The 23891-nt window shown below is 35.1% G+C and overlaps 1 protein-coding gene across 2 annotated transcripts in view; it reads left to right on the top strand.

The window, feature by feature from the left end:
- The window catches only part of LOC149779266 (folylpolyglutamate synthase, mitochondrial-like), a 96816-nt gene that overhangs the window by 35285 nt on the left and 37640 nt on the right, over positions 1-23891 (top strand). The window contains exons 1-4 of one of the 2 annotated variants that reach the window (XM_089939851.1): positions 6730-6811; positions 9865-9996; positions 14510-14628; positions 21169-21283. In XM_089939851.1, the coding sequence (XP_089795977.1) occupies positions 9964-9996; positions 14510-14628; positions 21169-21283 (267 nt within the window). In that variant the 5' untranslated portion in view covers positions 6730-6811; positions 9865-9963. Of the gene's footprint in view, positions 1-6729; positions 6812-9864; positions 9997-14509; positions 14629-21168; positions 21284-23891 lie in introns of those variants that run through there. The other variant, XM_089939850.1, reaches the window with a different exon arrangement.

Below are 23891 nucleotides of genomic sequence, written 5' to 3' on the forward strand. Positions count from 1 at the left end.
CCATTATGCATCTTTATTATTTCTGATTTAGGCTTCTGATATTTTCCTTTCTAAAAGTAATGACTTTATGTATTTAGGCTTTTTTGACTCTGCATAAAAAATGGTACGATACTATACTTTTAGTGTGAAAATATCATACGTAGCCCCATGGCCGACAAAGGGGGGAGGGGACCAGGAATATATCCCCGAGACCTGGGCCCGGACCGAACAACACTTTTTTATTTTATAAAAGAATTTTTTTGTTTACACATGAACTTGGAGAGGCCCGAGTGATTCTTACCCCAGGGCCCGTGATCGCTCTCGACGGCCTTCTTAGCCCCACAAAAGATAGTTCTTTCGGAACATATTCTGATGTCAGTTAAGTTCATTTATCCACCGTTCCTTAGGCTAACTCCCATACATAACATGACGTACAATAGGATGTAAGGCATTTTGACTAAAATCCATTACTTTGAATCATTATCTTCATGCCAACAAAAGTCCTTTCACATTGTTTTTGTGCATACGCTGATGCCTCGATTATCCTGCGTTATTACATCAGCTAGTGCGAGACAATAATAATGATGGGGCAGTCGAGTCGCTTTTGTCTTTAACTACACGCATCGGAAAACGCGTCAAGTCAGAACTATTGATGTATGTATTGTTCAGGTGAAAGAAAATGGAAAGGCGCGATTATTGTGCAGCGTACGGGTGTAACGACCGAAGCAGTAGAGTTAATAACAATCGTAGATTTTATCAATTTCCCAGTCGAATCTTAAATCAGAGTCGGTTCAATGCATAAAGTCGTGATGATCTAAAATTGAAAAAAATTATATTATTACATGGACATGTGTGGATGTTCGTTATATATATATATATATATATATATATATATATATATATATATATATATACACACACACACACACACACACGTTTTGGAAAAAAGCGATAAATCCGAACAATCACAAAGTGGAGCTAGTCATTAGGAGCTAGTGATAACGGAAAGACAGACACCCTTGCATCAGTACCAAAAGGAAGCCGTCGAATGTTAAGCTTTTATGAGGTTCTTAATCAATGTTGGCATTGAAGCAGAAATGTGCCTTGGTTTTGAGCCTTTAAGTATATTTTTGTAGTACTGTCCGACAGGCATGCATCTTGTTATTATACGATATTTTGTTATGATCCTATACAGTGTATTGATAATTTCGACATACCCGCTACAACAGGCTTGACGCCCGGTTCCGGTTAGCGAAAACGTACGGTTTACTCAGATCTTGTCCTTCCTCTTGCCTTACAAGTGTGAAGTTTCGTCATCACGCATTCTCAAAATGAATCTTGGAAATACATTTCGACATGTTATTGGTTACAAATATTTAGTTCTAGAATAAAAATAGAAGGCTAGAAGAACGTTTTTGGTATCGAAGACAGAGGCATAAGAGGGTAAAAACTGAGTTAATCAACTACCCAAACGAGTCAGAGAGCAATGTTGGATTGGTGAATGACAGATGTCATGTCGAAATTATCAAGACAGTGTACATATATTTAAGACAACCTACCCTGGCCCTGCGCCTTGCAAAAGTAAATAATAGCTAGTATAGGTAGTATTGATTCATTTGCTGATAACTCAAAAATATTTATGGAGAGGTACATTTAAAAAAAAAAATCAAATCAGATGATTATATATATGTGTATAACTTTAAATGTGGAGGGTGTGTAATACGTTAATATTCAGCTGTGTTTCAAATGAATATTTCTGAGTTTTAATAATGAATGATGATTCTGTATTTTTGCAATATTAATAAAGTCTCTCTCTCTCTCTCTCTCTCTCTCTCTCTCTCTCTCTGTATATATATATATATATATATATATATATATATATATATATATATATATATATGTGTGTGTGTGTGTATATATATATATAGAGAGAGAGAGATTTACTACATGTAAATAAATAATACAACTAGAAATTAACAACATATATTTATATGAGATCTTTGAGTTATATACATCATATTTGATTTCATATACATGTACATGTATATAAAAAATGTTATCTCACAATGATAATTATATTACAGTGTAAAACCTACTTGAAAATTATTTTAAACTCATGGAGTTAACTTTTTCTCTTGTTAAAGTGTATTAGTACTCTTTTGGTGAAAGAAAATTTGCAGTCCCCACAACGATGGCTCTAGTGTCTGCTAAAAATTAATTACATATTAATTATATGATAACCTACTCCTTAAAACTGTAATAAAGGTGACCAACTTAAAACACTGTACTTGTAAATAAATCATTTGTCATTATTTGTCTTTAAGTTGATGAAGTTACACAAACTCGAAATGTCACTGGTTTTCTACAGTCAAATGAATTTTGTTATGTTTCATTATCAGTCCATAGTTGTCAAGGCAGGTAAAGCAGTAAATGAAAATTTAAATGTGGGGTACACTATATACTATATGTCAACACATATACAGCATAACAGAAAGTAGCTTGTCCCCACAATTGTAGTTCTGGACTGTTTTCACTCTTTAGTATTGAAAACTGCTAAGGGGATCTATAAATATGCAAGGACTCTATTTTACTTGATGTCTTTTTGTAACTTGTGTAAATTTAAGTCATTATTTCTGTCAAATCTAAGAAGTTTGATTTCAGACTTCCTTTACCAAATATTAGTTGTGTCTAAATTATAATCTAAAGTATGTATTATACAGCATGTAAATTGACAAGCAGTGGCAAACATTGGATTCAGCGGAAGATATGAAACTCTCAGTTAACCCCATATAATAATTATCACTACCAAAGGAAGCATTTGACCACGTCAAATAATTATCAGTCACAAAAGGAGCATTTCAGCCATTTTTGTGCATTTTTTCAGTGCATTTGAATGAGTAAACACTGTACAGTAAATATGCAAGTTAAGCACAACACATTTCCGTGACTGGTCTTAAGTATTCTCCCATGTACAACAATGCCAGATTTGTTCTGTTGTTTTTTGTTACATTGGATGGAATCATACCAGCATAACCAGCATTGCTAACAGCATATTGGACTGTATCATGCCAGCATGCTTAGCATTCCTAATGGCATATTGGACTGTATTATGCCAGCATACTCAGCATTGCTAATGGCATATTGGACTTATCATGCCAGCATACTCAGCATTGCTAATGGCATATTGGACTTATCATGCCAGCATACTCAGCATTGCTAACTGCATATTGGACTGTATCATGCCAGCAGACTCAGCATTGCTAACTGCATATTGGACTGTATCATGCCAGCGGACTCAGCATTGCTAACTGCATATTGGACTGTATCATGCCAGCATACTCAGCATTGCTAATGGCATATTGGACTTATCATGCCAGCATACTCAACATTGCTAACTGCATATTGGACTGTATCATGCCAGCATGCCCAGCATTCCTAATGGCATATTGGACTGTATTATGCCAGCATACTCAGCATTGCTAATGGCATATTGGACTTATCATGCCAGCATACTCAGCATTGCTAACTGCATATTGGACTGTATCATGCCAGCATGCTCAGCATTGCTAATGGCATATTGGACTGTATTATGCCAGCATACTCAGCATTGCTAATGGCATATTGGACTTATCATGCCAGCATACTCAGCATTGCTAACTGCATATTGGACTGTATCATGCCAGCATACTCAGCATTGCTAATGGCATATTGGACTGTATTATGCCAGCATACTCAGCATTGCTAATGGCATATTGGACTATATCATGCCAGCAGACTCAGCATTGCTAACTGCATATTGGACTTATCATGCCAGCATACTGAATATTTCTGACACCATGTCGGCCTGAATACCAGTATACTCAGTATTACTAACAGCATATTCTTCTATCAACTTCTTATAAACAAAATGACAAAGATGGGTACGAAAATGAACAGACCTTTAATTACATCTGATAAAGTTTAGCAGATTTGTGTTAGAAGGATGTGACCTTTCAGAATTGTTTGGTCCATGTGATATTTTTTATGTTTCCTTTTTTCTTATTGTGGTTGTTAAAGAGTGCTTTGTAACACTGTGTGTATATTGTATTTGCATGCCTGTGTATTATTACACAATATCTCTTGCATCAGTTTTATATTAAGACTGATACAATATCTGGTCACCTTATGATTAAGGGAGGCTTGTAAAGGTGCACAGAGGTGTCAATCACCCTGCTGAGTATTGCTGTTGGTTGTTGGGACTGATTAACTAGATGTTAAATTGGAAATTTAAAGTGCTTTCTGCTGTTTTCTAAGAAAATGTTCCACAATTTACTTCATGCAGTATGATAAAAAAGCACAACAAATAATATGCCATTACTGGAATCCATTTTCATGGAATCTGCATCAGTAATGGACAAAGATAAACATATTGTTTATTGCTAAACATAATCTCCCATTTATTACTTTTTCAGATCTTTTCAAAGTAATATTTCCTAACTAAGAAATCACAGAAAAGTTCTCATGCAAAGAGATGAAAGCTACTTATATCGTAACCCGATCTTTCTGTCCTCACTGGAAAAAGAAAGTGAAAAATTCACCAATCTCATTGTAAATTATCCCTCGTTTGAAGTCAGAATTCAATGACTAAATTTTGCAGTTCATCTGATTCGTCCTAAGCTTCATTTTGCTATATGTGTGCATACTGGTTTACAGATGTACATGTTTTCTAATTTCAGCTGTGTAAGACATGGAAGGTAAGTCCAAAGCCTGTCCTGCATGTTATAGAACAATATTATGTGACTGTGGCAAGTCCTGGCAAAAACAAACCAGGATGCAGATCAAACGATCATGCTTTGGTTATACAAGTAATTAGTAAGATCAGAACTTGATGTGGCATTATTGTGTAGGGATCAGTTTTTAAATCATACCTTCAGACACTTGATCCAATACACAACATAACATTATTAGACTTCATAACATTATTCTGATGCTTAACATTTCTCACAACATCTTTGAGTCTCACTAAACATAGAATAGTAATAGATACCTATGTGTGATAATTTTGATCTCTTCAGATTTCTGGCAAGCGTTATGTTATGCAAATTATTTAGGTTATCATACAGAGAGTGCATATATAACTCTCATATACATGTAACATCAAGTTGTTCAGCAATTCTAACAAGGTCTTGTTCTCAAAAGAATATAACTAGATCAAGCAACTGTGGGTCACTTAGTAAATTGAGGGGAAAATGAGTAAAACTGAAGTCTTATAATGACTGAAAAACACAGTATTGTTAGGATGAAATTTAGGAAACATACTTTTTTTCGGGCTTAACAGACAATGTAGCAGCTAAGTGCTTTCCACTTTTCTTTCCACTCCATGGTACTAATACATGTATGAATTTGATTTCACAAGCTTGAGTATGTCAGTTGCCCAGATGAGAGAATCAGACTCAGTTGTGCCTCTTGATTAATGTTAGAATTTATTTTTGTTATCAACGTTAAATTTCAACATCATTTTCTATCTTTATTTAATATTGGAATGAAAATCAACATATTTATGTTGCTTGTTTTATTAGACTGTAAATGTAAATGCTAGAGGCCAGATGCACCACCTTGCATGTTAAAGGAGATGAATACAGAACACAGAAGTCATGGCCCAGCAGTGGTTAGCATGCTGGAGATTCGAATCCTACTTTGGATCGGCCGTATATGTGTCTTCAGCTTAGGCACTTTATTCCATTTGCCCCAGTACTAAACACCCTACTTGTGTTGCTGTGCTGTGAAACACCAAACCATCCCCACCTCCATTGCTTAAAAAAAAAATTAAACCTTTCTCAAATGTTAGAATAGTTGCTTACATTTATTAATTTTCATTGTTATATTAATATTAAGTCAGCCTTGATTTCTGAAATTGATTTTTGAGTTTGATATGTTAAGAAAATTAGACAAAATGTCTTCCAATATAGAGAAAACTGACCAACAGAAAGCTGACTTGGTCAGATAACAATTTACACTCACATAGAAGACAATATTTATTTGATTATGTGGGCCCTTGGTGGCAAAGTTGTCAAATATGGTTTAATGTGTTTGTCTTCAATTTGGATCACCCCCACATCTCACTAATTTCTGTCCACATGAGTTTCAGTTTCAGCTTGACCATTATGAGTATGTGAGAAAGTTTGCCAGTAATTTTCCATGGGTCAGTGGTTATTCCCAAAAATATGCTGGGTTCTTCCCCCAGCAAATATGCTGGTTGCAACATATATCCTGTTATGTGCTGAAAAATGGTACTAAGTCCCACAAAATCAAACCAATCATTAGATTATGAAAGTTTGTTGATTAAAATCAACCATTGAAGCTGCAGTCTATACAAAACAAACCTTAATTTAATTTAGAACAATAATTATTTTTGTTTGTTAATCTCCATGGTTTCCATATGGATGATGTTCTCAGAAGCTGCTTGTGTCTTAGTATTTTAATTTATTCAAAAGATTGACTCACACCTTCCACTAAGGTGTGACATTGTTTATTTCTAGACTTCAGTGTTCAGTGGACCCTGCCTTGGAAGTTAATTTACTTATCAGTGTTATACAGTATTAGTAACCGGACATTGTCAAATAAAGAAGGAGGGTAGCACGAGAACCCTGATGATCAAAGTATGGGGTTGATAAAATATATTTCAAAATAATCAGGTATTCCAAGAATTAAAGTATTGTACGTCTAAAGCAATGTTCATTTTAGTCTATGCCCTAATATGCCATTGACACTTTTTTTTCATCTTTGGTGCAAGAAAGTTCTCTTTGTGATGCATACAGAAGACCCAAGAAAATAGTGACTGAAGAATCTTAAGGTAGATTTTAAACTGACTATAGTAGTGTATATCCACTTTAACTAAACATAGTGTATTTATTGCCCAAAACAGTTTAAGACAATTGATTTGATTGGCCATTGGAAATGTGTTACTAATACTGATTAGCTTGGCTGCCAGTTAAGAGCACATGACTGATGATCAATGATAGAAAATGTAAAGAAGAAAAGAGAAGGTGTCTTATATAAGAAATTCATTTTTTTCTACAAATTACGCTAAGTTTGGCGATGCATTCTTCAACATTCTGTGATGTTTTATCTTGATATAGGACATATATTGCAGGTATAAAGACAAGAAATGTAAAATTTAACATGTCTTTCAAAGAAATTAAGGAAACTACACAAACCGAAGTTTTGGCCTGAATGGTCAGCTATTTGTAGAGTGCATCAGTAAAACTCACTCCGTAATCCTTCAAAACATTTTGTGGAGTTAAGCATATCTGCAGATAAATCTTTGAACTTGTGTCAAGTATTGAGTGATCAAGGGAGAATCTGATGTACTTGAAATGTCTCCCAAGAGAAACAAAACATTTGCTGAAATGGGAAGTTGATTTGCACAAGCACTTGCATGCTTATGTTAGACTGTGATGTTTGACCCGAGTCAATCCAAGCTATGCTCGTAAATATCACAATAGAGTTCAGTAGGAAAGGGGCAGGGTGGGGGATGTCAGCTGCATTTGAATGAATTGGGTGAATGTTTTAAATGTAGGGTTGGTGGGAAGCTTAGCAGTAGTATGGATGATTTATAGAGCATTTGTTTGGGTGTGATCATTCAGAAATTTAGCCTCAATCCCACCATGACATGCCCCAGAATAGACCATGGGACTCTTTCATTCCAAATCCGATTTGATTCATTAACCACCAGAAATAGGGTCTGACCTCAAATATGGCTGCAAGTTGAAACCAGTCTGCTATGGATGTGGGCAGGAGGGCCATAATGAATCACCATGTAACAGGATGGAAAAATCTCATCTAAAGACTGGCAGGTTGACCATTTCTCTCATTCCAGAGACTTAATCCCTAAATGAAAGAAGTATAAGAGGTGAAGTATGAGAAAGGACTGAGCTTCCCTTACATTAGGAAGATAGTGGAAGCCACAGCTCCATTTAGCAATGCTGCCAAATTCTATTGCATGCATCTATAGCAGATAACAAACCTTATCTAAGCACATGGTGAGACCAAGTTTAAAGTCTTGACAATCCCCAAATCCATACAAGCATCTACCGATGCCTAGAGTGAAGAAGAAAATACAAATGTTCATCATAACAGTGTAACAAATAACAAATCCAACACTACTGCCAAGTATTCTGTTTCATAGCACCTTCAAAACAGTAGGAAACTGGCCCCATCAGTAAATGTAAGTGTAACAAATAAAATGTTGATCCGTATACCCATGAGGCAACAAATGGTTACATCCAGTTAACGGTTAGCAAATTGCTAGCTGGTCTCAGTGGTGCCAAGTAAAGAGTGAATAAAAGAATTTAAAATATGTATTTTGGGTGAAACTGTCAAGAATCCAGTTTATATATCTGTGTGGAAAACTGTCAAGAGTTTATATACCTTTGTGGGGAAACTGTAAAGAGTTTATATATCTCAGTGGGAAAACTGTTAAAAGTTTATATACCATTGTGGGGAAACTCAAGTGTTTATATACTGTTCTGGGGAAACTGTCAAGAGTATATATAGCATTGCTGGGAAACTGTCGAGAGTTTATATATCTTTGTATATATCTTTGTGGGGAAACTTAAGACTTTGTACACCTTTGTGTGGAAACTGTCAAGACTTTTTATATCTTTGTGAGAAAACAGTCAAGAATTTTTATAAGTGTGTGGAGAAACTGTCTAGAGCTTATATATCTTCAGGGGAAGAGTCTATCTTCTTTTGTGGGAAAGCTGTCAAGAGTGTATATGTCTTTGTGGGGAAACTGTCATAAGTTTATATATCTTTGTGGGAAAACTGTTAAGCATGTATATGTCTTTGTGGGAAAAATGTCAAGAGTTTATATATTTTTGTGGGGAAACTGTCAAGAGTTTTAATATCTTTGTGGGAAAACTGTCAAGAATTTATATACCTTTGTGGGGAAACTCAAGAGTGTATATGTCTTTGTGAGGAAAATTACAGTTTACCAGTATATATCTTTGTGGGGGAACTGTCAAGGGTTTATATACCATTGTGGGGGAAACTGTCAAATGTTTATATACCTTGGTGGGAAGAATTTGCCTAAATTTGTGGGAAAACTGTCAGAAGTTTATATCTTTGTGGGGAAACTGTCAAGAGTTTATATCTCTGTGGCAAAACCATCAAGAGCTTATATACCATTGTGGGGAAACCATCAAGAGTTTATATATCTTTATGGGAAAATGGTCAAGAGTTTATATACCTTTGTGAGGAAACTTGAGAGTTTGTATACCATTGTGTGGAAATTCAACAGTTTATATCTCTATGTGAGGAAATTGTCTTTTTATATCTCTGTGAGGAAACTATCATGAGTTTATATACCGTTGTGGGGAAAACTGTCAAGAGCTTATATGTCATTGTAGGGAAAATGTCAAGAGTTTATATATCTTTGTGAGAAAACTGTCAAGAGTTGATATACCATTTGGAGGAACTGTCAAGAGTTTATATGATTTGGTGAGAGATCAAGAATGTTTATATCTTTGTGGGGGAACTGTCAGAATTTTTATATATTTGTGGGGAAATCATCAAGAGTTTATATACCTTGGTGGGAAGAGTTTATTTAAGTTTGTGGGAAAACTGTCAAGAGTTTATATGTCTTTGTGGGGAAACTGTCACAAGTTTATATGTCTTTGTGGGGAAACTGTCACAAGTTTATATATCTTTTGTAGGGAAACTGTCAAGAGTTCATATACATGTACCTTTGTGAGGAAACTTGAGAGTTTATATACCTTTGTGGGGAAACTGTCAAGAGTTCATATACCTTTGTGAGGAAACTTGAGAGTTTATATACCTTTGTGGGGAAACTGTCAAGAGTTTATGTACCTTACAAACTGTCAGGAGTGTATATATCTTTTTTAGGAAGCTGTGAAGACTCTCAACACTTTGCAGACAAATGCCCAGACCTTGCAAAAGATCCGAAGTCAACAGGACAGACGTTCCCATTTAAAATTGCCTAAGATGATAACGTTTTCCCAGAGAGCAGGAATCTCAGTAAGACAAATTCATGTCATTAAGGATTCCCTTGCTTTTGTAAACTCAGTGCTTACTGCTCCAAGTTCAAGGTTATGTGATAATTGCATTATGGCATTATTAATATCATATCACTTTATGTGTATCATAGTGCAATTGACATTGGGAGATTCTGTATTGTATACAGTATTATGTGATTGGAATGCCTGTCTTGCATTAAATAATCAAAACAAAAATGATTAATAAATTTCAATAATTCAGGGCTCTCACAGGTTAGGAATTTAATTGTCAGTGAATATTATTTTTTGTCCTATCACAAGTCCAAAAATATAGAATGTTCTGAATGAATTTGAATCGTCCCTATCTACCAGTGATGCAGTACAACATGTCTTTGAATGAGCACACAGTAATCCAATTTAGCAGTGTGTATAAATCCAAGTAATGAAGGAGCACTTTGGTAATTCCAATGAATATTCCAATAATTGAGCCCTCTCAAATAATATTTGAACATAACTGCAAATTCTGATCATACATTCAAAAAGACTGATATAAAACAGGAATGGAAAAGCTTTCCAGATTATGGGAAAATGAGATTAAAGTTTGCATTTGAGGTTTATTGTATATAGACAGCAGGTTGAAGTTGGTGTTTTTGGTTTTGGTTACACATGTATAACATTTCTGGAACTGTTGATTTCAGTTTCAGTTGGGTATACTTATAAACCTTTTCCTGACCTTTGTTTTACTTTTATGTCCCCGTGAATATGGTAGAACTAAAAGTATTGCTGTTGTCTGTCATTTATGCATTTACATACATTCCCAAATTCTTGCATGTTCGACTACCTGCACATCTTTCCACAGATTGTGTTGAAATTTTATATTTCTTCACTGATTGCTTTCTGTTAACAAGATATACCACTTTCTGGTGTTAAATGTATATACTATAAGAGTTTCACTATTATAATTAATTTCTTTATATATTTCCTTCATTTTAACTAAAATTCATTGCCTGAGTTCAGATGTACCAAGACTACTGTCTCTTGCTTTTCTCTTTGATATATTTGGCACCAATACTACAGTCTCTTACTTATATTAGGCACCAAGACTACTGTCTCTTGCTTTTATTAGGCAACAATACTACTGTCTCTTTGATATATTTGGCACCAATACTACTGTCTCTTAGATATATTTGGCACAGATACTACTGTCTCTTGCATTTATTAGGCATCACTACTACTGTCTCTTAGTTATATCTGGCACCAAGACTACTGTCTCTTAGTTATGTTATGTACCAAGATAAATTGTCTCTTGCTTTTATTAGGCACCAATACTACTGTCTCTTGCATTTATTAGGCATCACTACTACTGTCTCTTAGTTATATTTGGCACCAAGACTACTGTCTCTTAGTTATGTTATGTACCAAGATAAATTGTCTCTTGCTTTTATTAGGCACCAATACTACTGTCTCTTGCATTTATTAGGCATCACTACTACTGTCTCTTAGTTATATTTGGCACCAAGACTACTGTCTCTTGCATTTATTAGGCATCACTACTACTGTCTCTTAGTTATATCTGGCACCAAGACTACTGTCTCTTAGTTATGTTATGTACCAAGATAAATTGTCTCTTGCTTTTATTAGGCACCAATACTACTGTCTCTTGCATTTATTAGGCATCACTACTACTGTCTCTTAGTTATATTTGGCACCAAGACTACTGTCTCTTAGTTATGTTATGTACCAAGATAAATTGTCTCTTGCTTTTATTAGGCACCAATACTACTGTCTCTTGCATTTATTAGGCATCACTACTACTGTCTCTTAGTTATATTTGGCACCAAGACTACTGTCTCTTGCATTTATTAGGCATCACTACTACTGTCTCTTAGTTATATTTGGCACCAAGACTACTGTCTCTTAGTTATGTTATGTACCAAGATAAATTGTCTCTTGCTTTTATTAGGCACCAATACTACTGTCTCTTAGACATCTTTGGCACCACGACTGTTGTCTCACTTACGTTAGCCTTCAGGACTACTGTCTCTTACTTACATTAGGCACAAAGACTACTGTCTCTTGCTTTTATTAGGCACCAATACTACTGTCTCTTAGACATCTTTGGCACCATGACTATTGTCTCACTTACGTTAGCCTTCAGGACTACTGTCTCTTACTTACATTAGGCACCAAGACTACTGTCTATTGCTTTTATTAGGCTACAAGACTACTGTCTCTTACTTCTATTAGGCACCAAGACTACTGTCTTTTACTTGTATTAGGCACCAAGACTACTGCCTCTTACTTCTATTAGGCACCCATTTATATTAGGCACCAAGACTACTGTATCTTACTTCTATTAGGCACCATGACTACTGTGTCTTACTTCTATTAGGCACCAAGACTACTGTCTCTTACTTCTATTAGGCACAATGACTACTGTCTCTTCTACTGTCTTGCTTCTATTAGGCACCAAGACTACTGTCTCTTACTTCTCTTAGGCACAAAGACTACTGTCTCTTACTTCTATTAGGCACCAAGACTAATATCTCTTACTTCTACTAGGCACCAAGACTACTGTCTTTTACTTCTATTAGGCACCAAGACTAATGTCTTTTACTTCTATTAGGCGCCAAGACTAATGTCGCTTACTTCTACTGGCACTAACTTGGACACAACATATGATGTTGTTGTTGTTGCAAGATTTAACACCATTTTTCAGCACATGATAGGCTATACATGGCGGCCAGTATTAATGGTGGAGGAAGAACCTGGGAAAACCCCGTAAAGAACCACCGACCCACGAGAAGCTACCGGCAAGCTTTCTCACATATCCACATTGGCCGAGCCCGAGACTCAAATCCATGTAGACAGAGGTGAGATGGCAGTGATCTGTGATGGAGAGCACTTTAGACCACTTGGCCACTCTGGGCCCCCCCCATTTTTGGTGATATATATATATATATATATATATATATATATATATATATATATATATATATATATATATATATATATATATATATATTTTTTTTTTTGTTGTATTCTTTCCTTAAATTATTATGTTATATTCATTTGTATTTTGTACTGGACTTTGTCCAAACTTAAGTTAATGGTATTCCTGACCAGTGAGATTTATTTTTGTAAACAACATAATACATAGCTGGTATATCTCTAAGATTATAGATTAAATAATCAGATGATTGTCAATGGAGGTAAACATGTGTTTTTGAATCTGAGCCTAGGACATCAGTTTTCCACTTGGAAATTCCTAAACTTGTTGACAACTTTGAATGTTTTAGAGAGGAGGCTGACCTATATCCTGGCTCTGTTATTGTGTTATAGCTTTTAATATCAATATTGTTTACTTGAAAGATTGCATATTCTTGCCTTAACATCTGTAGCTGGATCATTCTTATTGCTGTGTTCATTTTTTTTATTTGGGTGGATTTATTTGTTCAAATTATTATTCACTGGAATTACAAAGTGCTTAATAATACCCTTGGACTGGGACATGAATTTGAAATTATAGTGAATTCAGAAATAGACATTTTGGATTATATTATTGTGATACAACAAAAGAATATTAGCAGATCATCACACTCCAGGCCAATGGAGCATTAGCACATTTGAGACTACAGGCACATCAACACATTCAGTGTTGGATTTTATTTGGAACACCATGGTAATTCAGTTGGAACTTCATACATTTGGACTTGTGAAAGAACTTTTAGAACTGTTTGGGATTTAATTCACATTACTGTAAGTTCTTTTTAAATTTTCACTTTGTATTATAGGGAAATAAACTATTTGTTGAATTTTACAAAACTTGTTTTTTTGTGCTCATTTCTTTACTCAGTTTAAGACCATATAGTTGTAGAGTTGTTGGCTTGCTTGGAGTCAGGATGAAGCCATTGGTGATTTGGTTAGAAGGGCAAAGGCCAAGGTCACAGTGATGGAATGAATTAAACATTTGTTCCACTTCCTAGACATGGAGAGAATATTGTTGATGACTAGCACTAAAGTCAAGAATGAAGCCTATTGATTTTAGGCTGAGAAAGTCAATGGTCAAGGTCGCTTTGAAAAATAATGCAGAAAATTTGAGTTATTTATGTAGAGGACTTTTAACATGGTGGTGGTGTATAACGTACTGTACATGTTACTCGTATTATTCATTAAATTTAAGTTAGCCATATTTTATGTCTTGTCATTTTTAAAGAAATTATTATATTGAACTGCAAATTGCACAGACCTAGATCTGACATTGCATAATGTTCCTGTGTAGTCTTTTAGGAATAATCTGTAGAACCAACAACATACCCTGGTCTCCAGAAGCATTACATATGGCAGATCAGGATCTTTCTTGTTTGCAATTTGACTCAACTTATAAGCAAGTTTATGGTAGTCAGGTTTTTTTTAAACATCTATGCAATGAATAATTCAGAAAATATAAAGTCTGGTTGCCTTCCTGTAGATTCTTTGTAAACCAATCAGCAGATAAGGACTTAAGATTATCATTTTGATTGGTTCTTTTTCAGCTAGCAGACATAGACAGCCTCAAGATCATCCATGTTAGTGGTACCAAGGGTAAGGGTTCTACATGTGCTTTTTGTGAGAGCATCCTTCTTCACCATGGATACAAGACCGGATTCTACAGGTGAGGACTTTTGTTAAAATGTTTCTTCATTTGCTAACTGCATAATTTTTTCATTACCTATTTACATGAGAAGAATGTATTATTATCAACAGTTTATAATAGTCTGCTTTTTATAAAATGCAAACTGTTTGTCAAACGTGCTTTTGAAAGGTGCAGTATGTTCAAATTTCAGTTTTTGGATTTGCAGATCAACGTTTATCCTTGAGTAAATTCCAAGGACCAAATTGTGTGTATGTCAGGCTCTAATACACCAATAAAACAACCATTCAGATTATGGACTCTATAAGTCTTGGCCACAGTAAGAATATTAAGAAAATAATGGTTTTTGCACAGTTACTTTATAACAGCATTCCAGAGTCAAGTGTACCCTACATATTCTTATGTGCAGGACTACTAAACATGGAACAGACATATAATGTGCCATTCACAGTACTCTTCCTGATACAAATTTATTAAAATTCTTATACAGATGGCAGGGGGTGGGGATCAGAACAATTCAGAAAGGCCTTGTTGCAAGATATTTATCATTATTTTTCATTTAGGGAGCCGCTAAAACATGTAATGCCATTATCTTGAGAATACTTTGCAGCCATTCCCATTTCACAGGATTATTTTATTTTATTTTATGTTAACTTGTACCATAACAAACACTACTATAAGATCCCAATTTTCAGGCTACATGAATTCTGTATAAGGGTATGCAGCATAAGCATTATTATTTCTGGATCACTCAGATGCTTGTAATATCTGATTGTAACTCATCTGTGAAGCATGCATAATAATAAGAATAAGAATTCTTTATTTCAGACTACAAAGTCCATACCTTTAAATTAAAATATAATTATAAAGTAAAAACATTGTAAACATAAAAGAACATATATGTCATATATACAAGTATACAGATACATTTCAAACAAATAATTGTGCCATGCAGTGTTAAGAAGGAAATTAAATGGCACATTTAAAGAGTAATTTGTTCTATCTACTAATAATGTGAGAATTTAAATGAATGTCAGAAACAATTATTGATCATCAGCTTTAAGTGCTGTAATTAAGTTTCATGAAACTAAAGGAGACAAATACGAATTATAACTCGATGAAGTAACATCTGCTTTGGAAACTCAAAACATGATATAAAAGGTACCGGTACTGGATAAATATCATGCCTTTACAATCTTTTCTTGATGGACTAAACTTTGGCACTTTGCAGGAAGGAATATGGCAGGAAAATGGTATAGCTAAAAGTGAATATTTAAATGAGTCAAATAAAGATTTTGGATAAAATGTTGAAGCATTCCTCTATGCATGTTCTGATTCAAATTTTATGTACTCTCTGTTATGTTTTGCTAAATAACACAAAACACGGTTTGGTCTAACTACTTTAATGGCTAGATTACTACTGACTCAAAACAGAGAAAACACACCCACACTAGTTTCTCACACTAATGTTATTATGAGGCACATAGGGTTACAACTGAGTGAGAGCCTGCAGCTGACCTTAGATAACCTGTAATTATCAGACCATTTGTAGCAACAGAATGTTAATACAGTATATTACCACGACTCCCCCTAAAAATGAGTTTTGTGCTTTTTCTTTTAAATTCACATATTCATTTCTCCTTTTCTTTTTAATAAATTAGCAAACATATTCAAACTTGATAAAGTTCTATTTTGCACATGAATATATATTTAAAATAGTTTCTGGTGAGTTGTAATAGTTCTACTAATTTTAGTTAAAATATAGTTCTAACCCTAGGATGTTCACAAACATTTTACACTCATGAAAACAAATACATGGTGATACATTGGCATTGCCATTAAAATCTAAAGTCCTAATATTTTGTTCTTCAATCCAGTTCTTATCACTGTATATAAACTGATGTGATATAACAGATGTATTATTATGCCCTTAACCACTTCCAGTTTCTAATATTCATAAGACACAATATAATTTGGAACAATTATCAAGTTCACATAATAAAATCTCTGTATCTTGCAGGCTTTTTTATTAGACGTCTACTCCTTGTTCTAATCTCTCCTGTCTGGTTTGGCTCATTGATGACTAATGGCATCTTGTCATTCAGTTCAGTGACCTCCTTGTTAGTATCTTCGTATGTATCATTTATATCTGGTAATGTCTCTTTTGTTTGTAACAGATGTCTTCAGTTTCTCTTGCATATCGCACCATCCTAGGTTTTCACATCATATGACCTTGGAGTGCTATATTTTCTGACAACTACCATTGGTTCCCAAAGATCATATCTTCTGATTCTTACTTTGTCTCCAGAAGTCAGATTTGGAAGCTCTTTTTTTAAGCTGTTCTGTCATACTGCTTCATTTGCTGATTTTTCTTTTCATCCAGTTTCCACTTTAAGTTTCTTTCTTTTATAGCTTGCAGATGTTGCTGTATGTTGGTAGTAGGTAAAGTCGATCGAAGTCTTCTACTCATCAGTATTTGTGCCAGACATCCTATATCATCAACTGGTGTATTTCAGTACTCCAATATCCTTGCCTTATTGAGAATTCCTTTGACAGTTTGAATGGTTCTGTCTGCTAAACCATCAGACTGTGGATACTTGGGACTTGACAAAATGTTTGAATCCCAAGTTTTTTTTGCAAACTGACCATATTCTTTTGAGGAGAACTGTGGTCCATTATCACTCCTTACTTCTCATGGTATTCCTTGTCTTGCAAAAACTTACTTTGTGTGTGTGATTATTGTACTTGCTCATGTATTTTCTAACTTGGCAACTTCAAAATATCTGAATCAATAGTCTACTATCAAGACATAGCTGTAATTATTCCACATAAATAAATCTGTTCCAACCATTTCCCATGGTGCAGTAGGTTAATGTGTAGATAACAGTGGTTCTTTTATATTTGACTTTCTTTAGTCCTGGCAAGTAGAACAATTCGATAATGTGTCTTCAATATGTGCATTCATGCCAGGCCAATACATAATGTCTCTTACTCTTTGCTTTGTCTTCTCAATACCCATATGACTTTTGTGCAACTCTGTTAGCATTTCTTTCTGAAGAGCACAATATTCTCACCTTTTAGAACTAATCCATCCATTTCTGAAAGTTCATATCTGCAGTTCCAGAAATTTCTGATTTCAAAAGGTACAAGATGTTTATCATTTGGCCATCCCATTTGAATCATTCTTGTAATTTGGTCATTTTATTATATGTTTTGTTTCATTATTTATTGCTTCTACCTGTGTATCTGCAGTCTGTATATCTGACATGATCATGTGCATATAGCACTCAATTTCACTATCCATATTCATCTCAGTTATGTTCGTCTGTCTGTATGCTCTCGACAATGTATCTGCTACAGTTAACTCTTTTCCTGGACAATACATTAAGTCAAAACTGTACTTCTGCAGTCTTAAATGCATTCCCTAAAGTCTAGGCAGTGGGCCAGATAGGGTTGTAGAGGATTGATTCCAGAGGTTTATGATCCGATTCAACTAATTGTACTTGACGACCATAAGTATATTGATTAAATCTTTCAAGACTAAATAACACAGCAAGCAGTTCTATTTTTGATCTGTGCATATAACTCTGTTTCTGCATCTGTCAAAGACCTTGATGCAAATGCTATGGGTTTGCCTGACTGCATTAACACTGCTCCAAGTCCTGATTTTGATGCATCACAACTAACAACGACAGGCTACATAACATCAAAGTATTTCAGCACTGGTTCTTTGCTTAGAATCTGTTTGATCTCTTCAAATGCATGTTTCTGTGCGGTTTCCCAAACAAATTCAGTTTCACTTTTCAAAAGTGCTCTGATTGGTGCTGTCACTGTAGACATATTTGGGATAAATTTCGCTAACTTCACCCAGTAATCTTTCAATTCCTTTCTTGTCTGTTGGAGCAGGCATATCTGTGATTGCTATTACTTTTTCTGGATCAGGTTTAATACCTGATGATGTCATCATGTGTCCCATGTAGCACACTTCTGTTAGTCCAAATATTTTTTTTTCTCCAAATTCATTGTCAGATTTATTTCCTGGCATTTCTTTAAAACATTTTTCAGTTTTCCATCATGATCTTGCTTTGAAGTTCCCCAAATAAGTATGTCATCTATATCAGTCTCCACCCCAGGCAGGTCCTCAAACAACTGTGCCTTGCGTTTCTGGAACACTTCTTGAGCAGAATATTTAATACCAAAAGTCATTTTCAGGTAGCAATATCTACCAAACGGGGTGTTAAATGTTGTCAATAACTGGCTTTCCTCACCCATGGGTATTTGCCAGTAACCATGATTGGCATCTAGTTTGGAGAAAAAATTAGCTCCAGCTATCCTTGTGGTTGTATCTTCAGTTGTTGGAAGTTGATAATGCTCTCGCTTGACAGCTTGATACAAATTTCTCAGATCTAGACAAATTCTTAGTTTTCACAATTTGGTTTTTCAACAACTATACTAAAAAACTGACCCATTTTGTTGGTTCATCTACTTTATGTATTACTTTTTTCTGTTCCATCTCCTCCCAAAAAAGTTGATTTAATTGGTTCTCATAAAGCTGCAGGAACCTTCCGTGGTGGACTGATGACAGGTTTCACATTTTTGTCAATTGCAATATGATATTTATGTTTTAGGCATCCTAGGCCTTTGAACACACTGGGAAATTCATTCACGATGTGATTGTCCTTATCCCTGTGAACACTGCAAACAACTTGTATTAATTGCAAATTTTGAGATGCTGAGACTGAACCCATGAATAGGCGGTTGGTTTGTTTTTTGATATAAAAATCAAGTTCTTGATTCATGCAGTTTAATTTGCATTTGCCAATGACGATTAGTTTGTCACCCAAGTAGCTTGTGAGACAGGTCTTGGTTGGTTTTACTTCAACATTGTCAATGTTTATTGCTTCAAAAATGTGATATGGAATGATGTTTACTTGCAAGCCAGTATCAGTTTTAAATTTGACATCAGTACCATGAAGAGTCTGAGTGATGTAGCATTCTTTGTCACTGATTTCAGTGGTTGCCTTTGTCATTGTTCATACATAAAATGTTTTTTCCTCTTCACTTGAGTATTCTTGCATGCCTTGCACCCATCCTGCAGCATTTCAGGAAATGATGCTGTTTTCGACACTCGTAGCCAGTTTTGCATGTAATTTACCACAGTTGAATAATCTGGAGTCTGATTTCATATGTAAATTTCCACTTTCTTTGGTTGTGCCATTTTTGTTTCTTTTTTCTTCATTTTCACACCATGAATGTCTGATGCAGCTGCTTCATTTTGCATACTTTGAATCGGCTTTTTGGATTCTTCATCTGCTCTGCAGATAGCCAGTGCTATTTGTAATATCAGTTGATATTCTCATAAAAGTAAATTTGCAGTTTTTTGTAATCAATTTAAGTTCAGTTACATATTGGTCAATGGTTTCATTCTTTTGTTGGATTCTTGCATTGAATGTGTGCTTTTCTAAAGTAATGTTCTGCTTCAGACTGCAATAATCCTCAAACTTTTTGACCAGTGAACCAAATTTTTCATCTTCATTTGCCTCAGATATAAATGTGTTGTAAATGTCTACCATCCTGACCAATAATACTACACATGAAAGCATTGAAGTTTTCTTTGTCTTCTTTATCTGCAAGAGCAACATCTAAGTAAAACTGTATAGTCTGCTTCCACCACCTCCAAGTTTCTGCTAGATGGCGGGAATTAAAGTCCATTACAGGTGGCTGATTGAGTTTCTCCATGATGTCATAATTAACATAAACTTGTGCATCCAAATTTCAGTATTGTTACAGAGATATACTTCTAAATGGTATAAATCCAACTTATTCAAAAAATTTCACTTCTGACACCATGCTATGTTTCGCTAAATAACACAAAACATGGTTTGATCTAACTACTTTAATGACTAGGTTCAACTGACTCCAACCGAGAATACCCACACACACTAGTTTCTCACACTAATGTTATCATAAGACATATAGGCTTACTACTGAGTGAGAGCCTGGAGCTGACCTTAGGTGACCAGTAACTGTCAGACCATTTGTAGCAACAGAATGTTAATACCATATATTACCACACTTTCATTCCTATTTTATGTCTGTTGAGGTTGGAATCTGTACAATATGTCTCCATTAAAGAATTTATTTGCAGTGGAAACAGCATTATTATATACTGTCTCCAACCTTTTCATAGAAATAGGGGCGACACAGTATCTGCATTTCCATGCATCACACTTTCATTACGTCTCTACAGGCTTAAAAGATGTTTGATCTTAAGAGATAAAACTAAGTGTCATCTCTTAGAGGTGTGTAGTGTGCCAAAATGTCAAGCTTGCAGCTCAATATTTTACATTTTTCATCACACTCCTACTCTGCTGGATAAATTTTTAGTCATCTGCAGTCATGTATACATATGCCATTTCTTGGAGGTGTGTAAGGATGAAACCCTTTTACGACATTGGAGGCAGTCTTAAAGCATCAGTTTAAACCACATTGATGCAGCCTCAGTCCTTACAAAGACCATTTCTTTAAAAGACCATTAACTATGTCCATTTTCTTTCATAGTTCTCCACACCTTATTGAAGTGAGGGAGAGGATTCATATCAATGGCCAGCCATTAGACAGGGAAAGATTTACGTCTTACTTCTGGGATGTTTATAATAAGTTGGACAAGACCAAGGTACTCATTTAACTTCCCCACAAGCCACACACAAGATAAAGGTATCACTTTCCCACAGGTACTTTTATCCCCTTACATGCCTGCCATAAAGCAGAGCATTTTATTTAATAATGTTATCCGTCTGTTTCAGGGTTCCCACTCTACCATGAAATCAGGATAATGTTTGGAGAAAGAATAGGTTTGTTCCCTTCCAGGAAAAGCTCTTTAATTGCAGTATAATTGATCAGAGTTAGAGCCGCTAAACAGAAACAATACATTTTGAATTCTTACCAGACTTTTCAGAGGCTACATAACTGTTCAGTCAATTTAGATGCTATTGCTGTATGGATCACCTAGGATCCTTGTCCTAAATAGATTTGTATAGTCAGTTCAAGCTCTCAGATGATTAGAGTAGTCAAGCAGACTGATTACTGTTTAGTCTGCTTCATCTTGTTATTTGTTCTTGTGCTGAAGGTGAAAAGGTCACTCTATCATAACACTTTGTCTGCAGCGTGTTGTCTCTGTAAACTGCAGAGAAGAATAATAAAGCATATGTTGCCCACTTCTACTTTTGATATACTAAGTTAACAAAGTTTATTGTGATAAACCTTTGCTTATTATATGGTAGTTTGCAATGGGAATACAGTGTTAAACATTATCATCAGTAGTATTCTTCAGCATTACCAGCTTGCCTATGTGGTGAATTTTACAATCAGACCTCTACATAGAACTCTAGTCACTCTTAGGGCAATTTTCAATCCAGCCTCACTTGATCTGGGCATCCGGGTTGACATTGGCTGCAACAAATATTCAATTATAAGTAGATATTAGGAAACCAACCTGATACAAGCAAGCTCGGGCTGAGGAAAGCCAATAAGCTTCTCCTTTTCACAGTGGAAAACTCTTGGCTGTGACAAGGAAATCCTTACTTTTTTATAATTCCCCTGGGCTAAGTGATGCAGATTTGCACTTTGGGATTATCTGTGTAAATTTTCTGCCCTTACTAAGCTGTCAACCCTCAGCATTGCTTAACATCTACCATACATCATTTGTCATTTACTGTTACCTATTTTGCCTTCTTATTGTCGGTCCAGATCATGATGGAAATGGAGCTGATTTTGGCTAACGATGCAAACTTGATACTAAAATCGGTTCAGGTCATGAAAATATTTTCATAGTGAAGACAGTAAATTTAAAACTCTTTCTAGTATAAAGCTTTCATCAGGTGTTAGTGACATTTTAGTAAGAGCTTAAGATACATGCAAGTGTACTGTGTTGAGTAAAGTGATGACATAGGTGAATATATATTGCAACTCACTCCAAGGACCAGTATATTTTCCCCAAGAGGTGCATAATTGGATTTGAAAAATATGACATTCTTCTTTCTATACAAAGGTGTACACTTTGTAAGGGCTTCTTGTTAAAATTTCAGAAAACACTTTGCAGAAATGCAGTCTTGATACCATCATATAAAGTTAAGCAGAGTAAAATTAACATGATTTCTGTTTTGTAATTAAAATGAGTTACATGCAAATTTTTAACGGATTTCAGTAGTTATACTTGTTTGAAGTGTTACATTCTGTGAATTGTATTTTGTCTTTCGAGTTTGAAAATGACCATGACACTCTGGAATAACTGGTTTGGTTTCAATGGGTTTATAAGTGACTGTTTGTGCTCCAAACTATCAGAGAATAATGCTGCTCATACTTCAGTACTGCCTGTACAATTCTATTCAGTTTGAAGTCTGTTGCTCAAGTATGGATGAGACTATGCCTAGTGAGCTGATCCCTGTGCGAGATTTTACCAAGACTAAGGGTCAATGTTCAAAGGTTTCAAAATGACTTGAGGGAATTTTTGAAGCCTTTCTTCTGACCACTCTGTAATCATTTTTGCCTCTCCAGCTTGCCCTAGATCTTTATGGTAGTCGCTCTACTGATGTACTAGTGATGGAGTCTGTCCATCTCAAGTGTGACTTTATCAGCATGGTTTGTATGCTTGAACTGCTTGCCATGTGTGAACCACAGTCTTTGGAACCCTGTCCTACCATTTTATCCTCATTAGTTCTCTCAGGCAGCCCATGTGGCATTTAAGCCAAAATATTTTTAATTCAGTAATAGTCATTAGCAAACCAATGAAAAAAAGCATTGTCAGCCTGGAAAATAACTGGCAGTGATCTTTCCCAAAACATTATTTGAGGTCACAAGTTGACTTTCTTTAACAAAATGAGAAATTCTGTTCACATTGTCTTCTACCTGTATTGTCAAAATTATGTGAAAAGCATGTAGCCATTCAGGTCTATACATTTTTTGAAACATACTCTCTATTTCATGAAGTGCAATCAGAATTTTGAAAGTACCACTTGTGCCAAACAGAACTTAACAAATGAATTGATCTTTGGCTGAAGGAAATGGATAATGGACATATGACTGGGATTGTTTTCCTTGACTTCAAGAAAGCTTTTGATCTTGTTGATCATGAAAATCTGCTGCAAAAGTTGAACTATTACATGTTTGACAATCCTTTAATCTGGTTTAGATCATACCTAAACCAAAGGTCTCAGCAAGTAAGCATTGTCAATATTAGCTCTCAAACTCACACTATTCATTCAGGGTTCCCCAAGGTTCATTTT

The sequence above is a fragment of the Sinohyriopsis cumingii genome, chromosome 17, assembly GCF_028554795.1.
Source record: "Sinohyriopsis cumingii isolate HCF-2022 chromosome 17, ASM2855479v2, whole genome shotgun sequence".
NCBI classification, from domain to species: Eukaryota; Metazoa; Mollusca; class Bivalvia; order Unionida; family Unionidae; genus Sinohyriopsis; species Sinohyriopsis cumingii.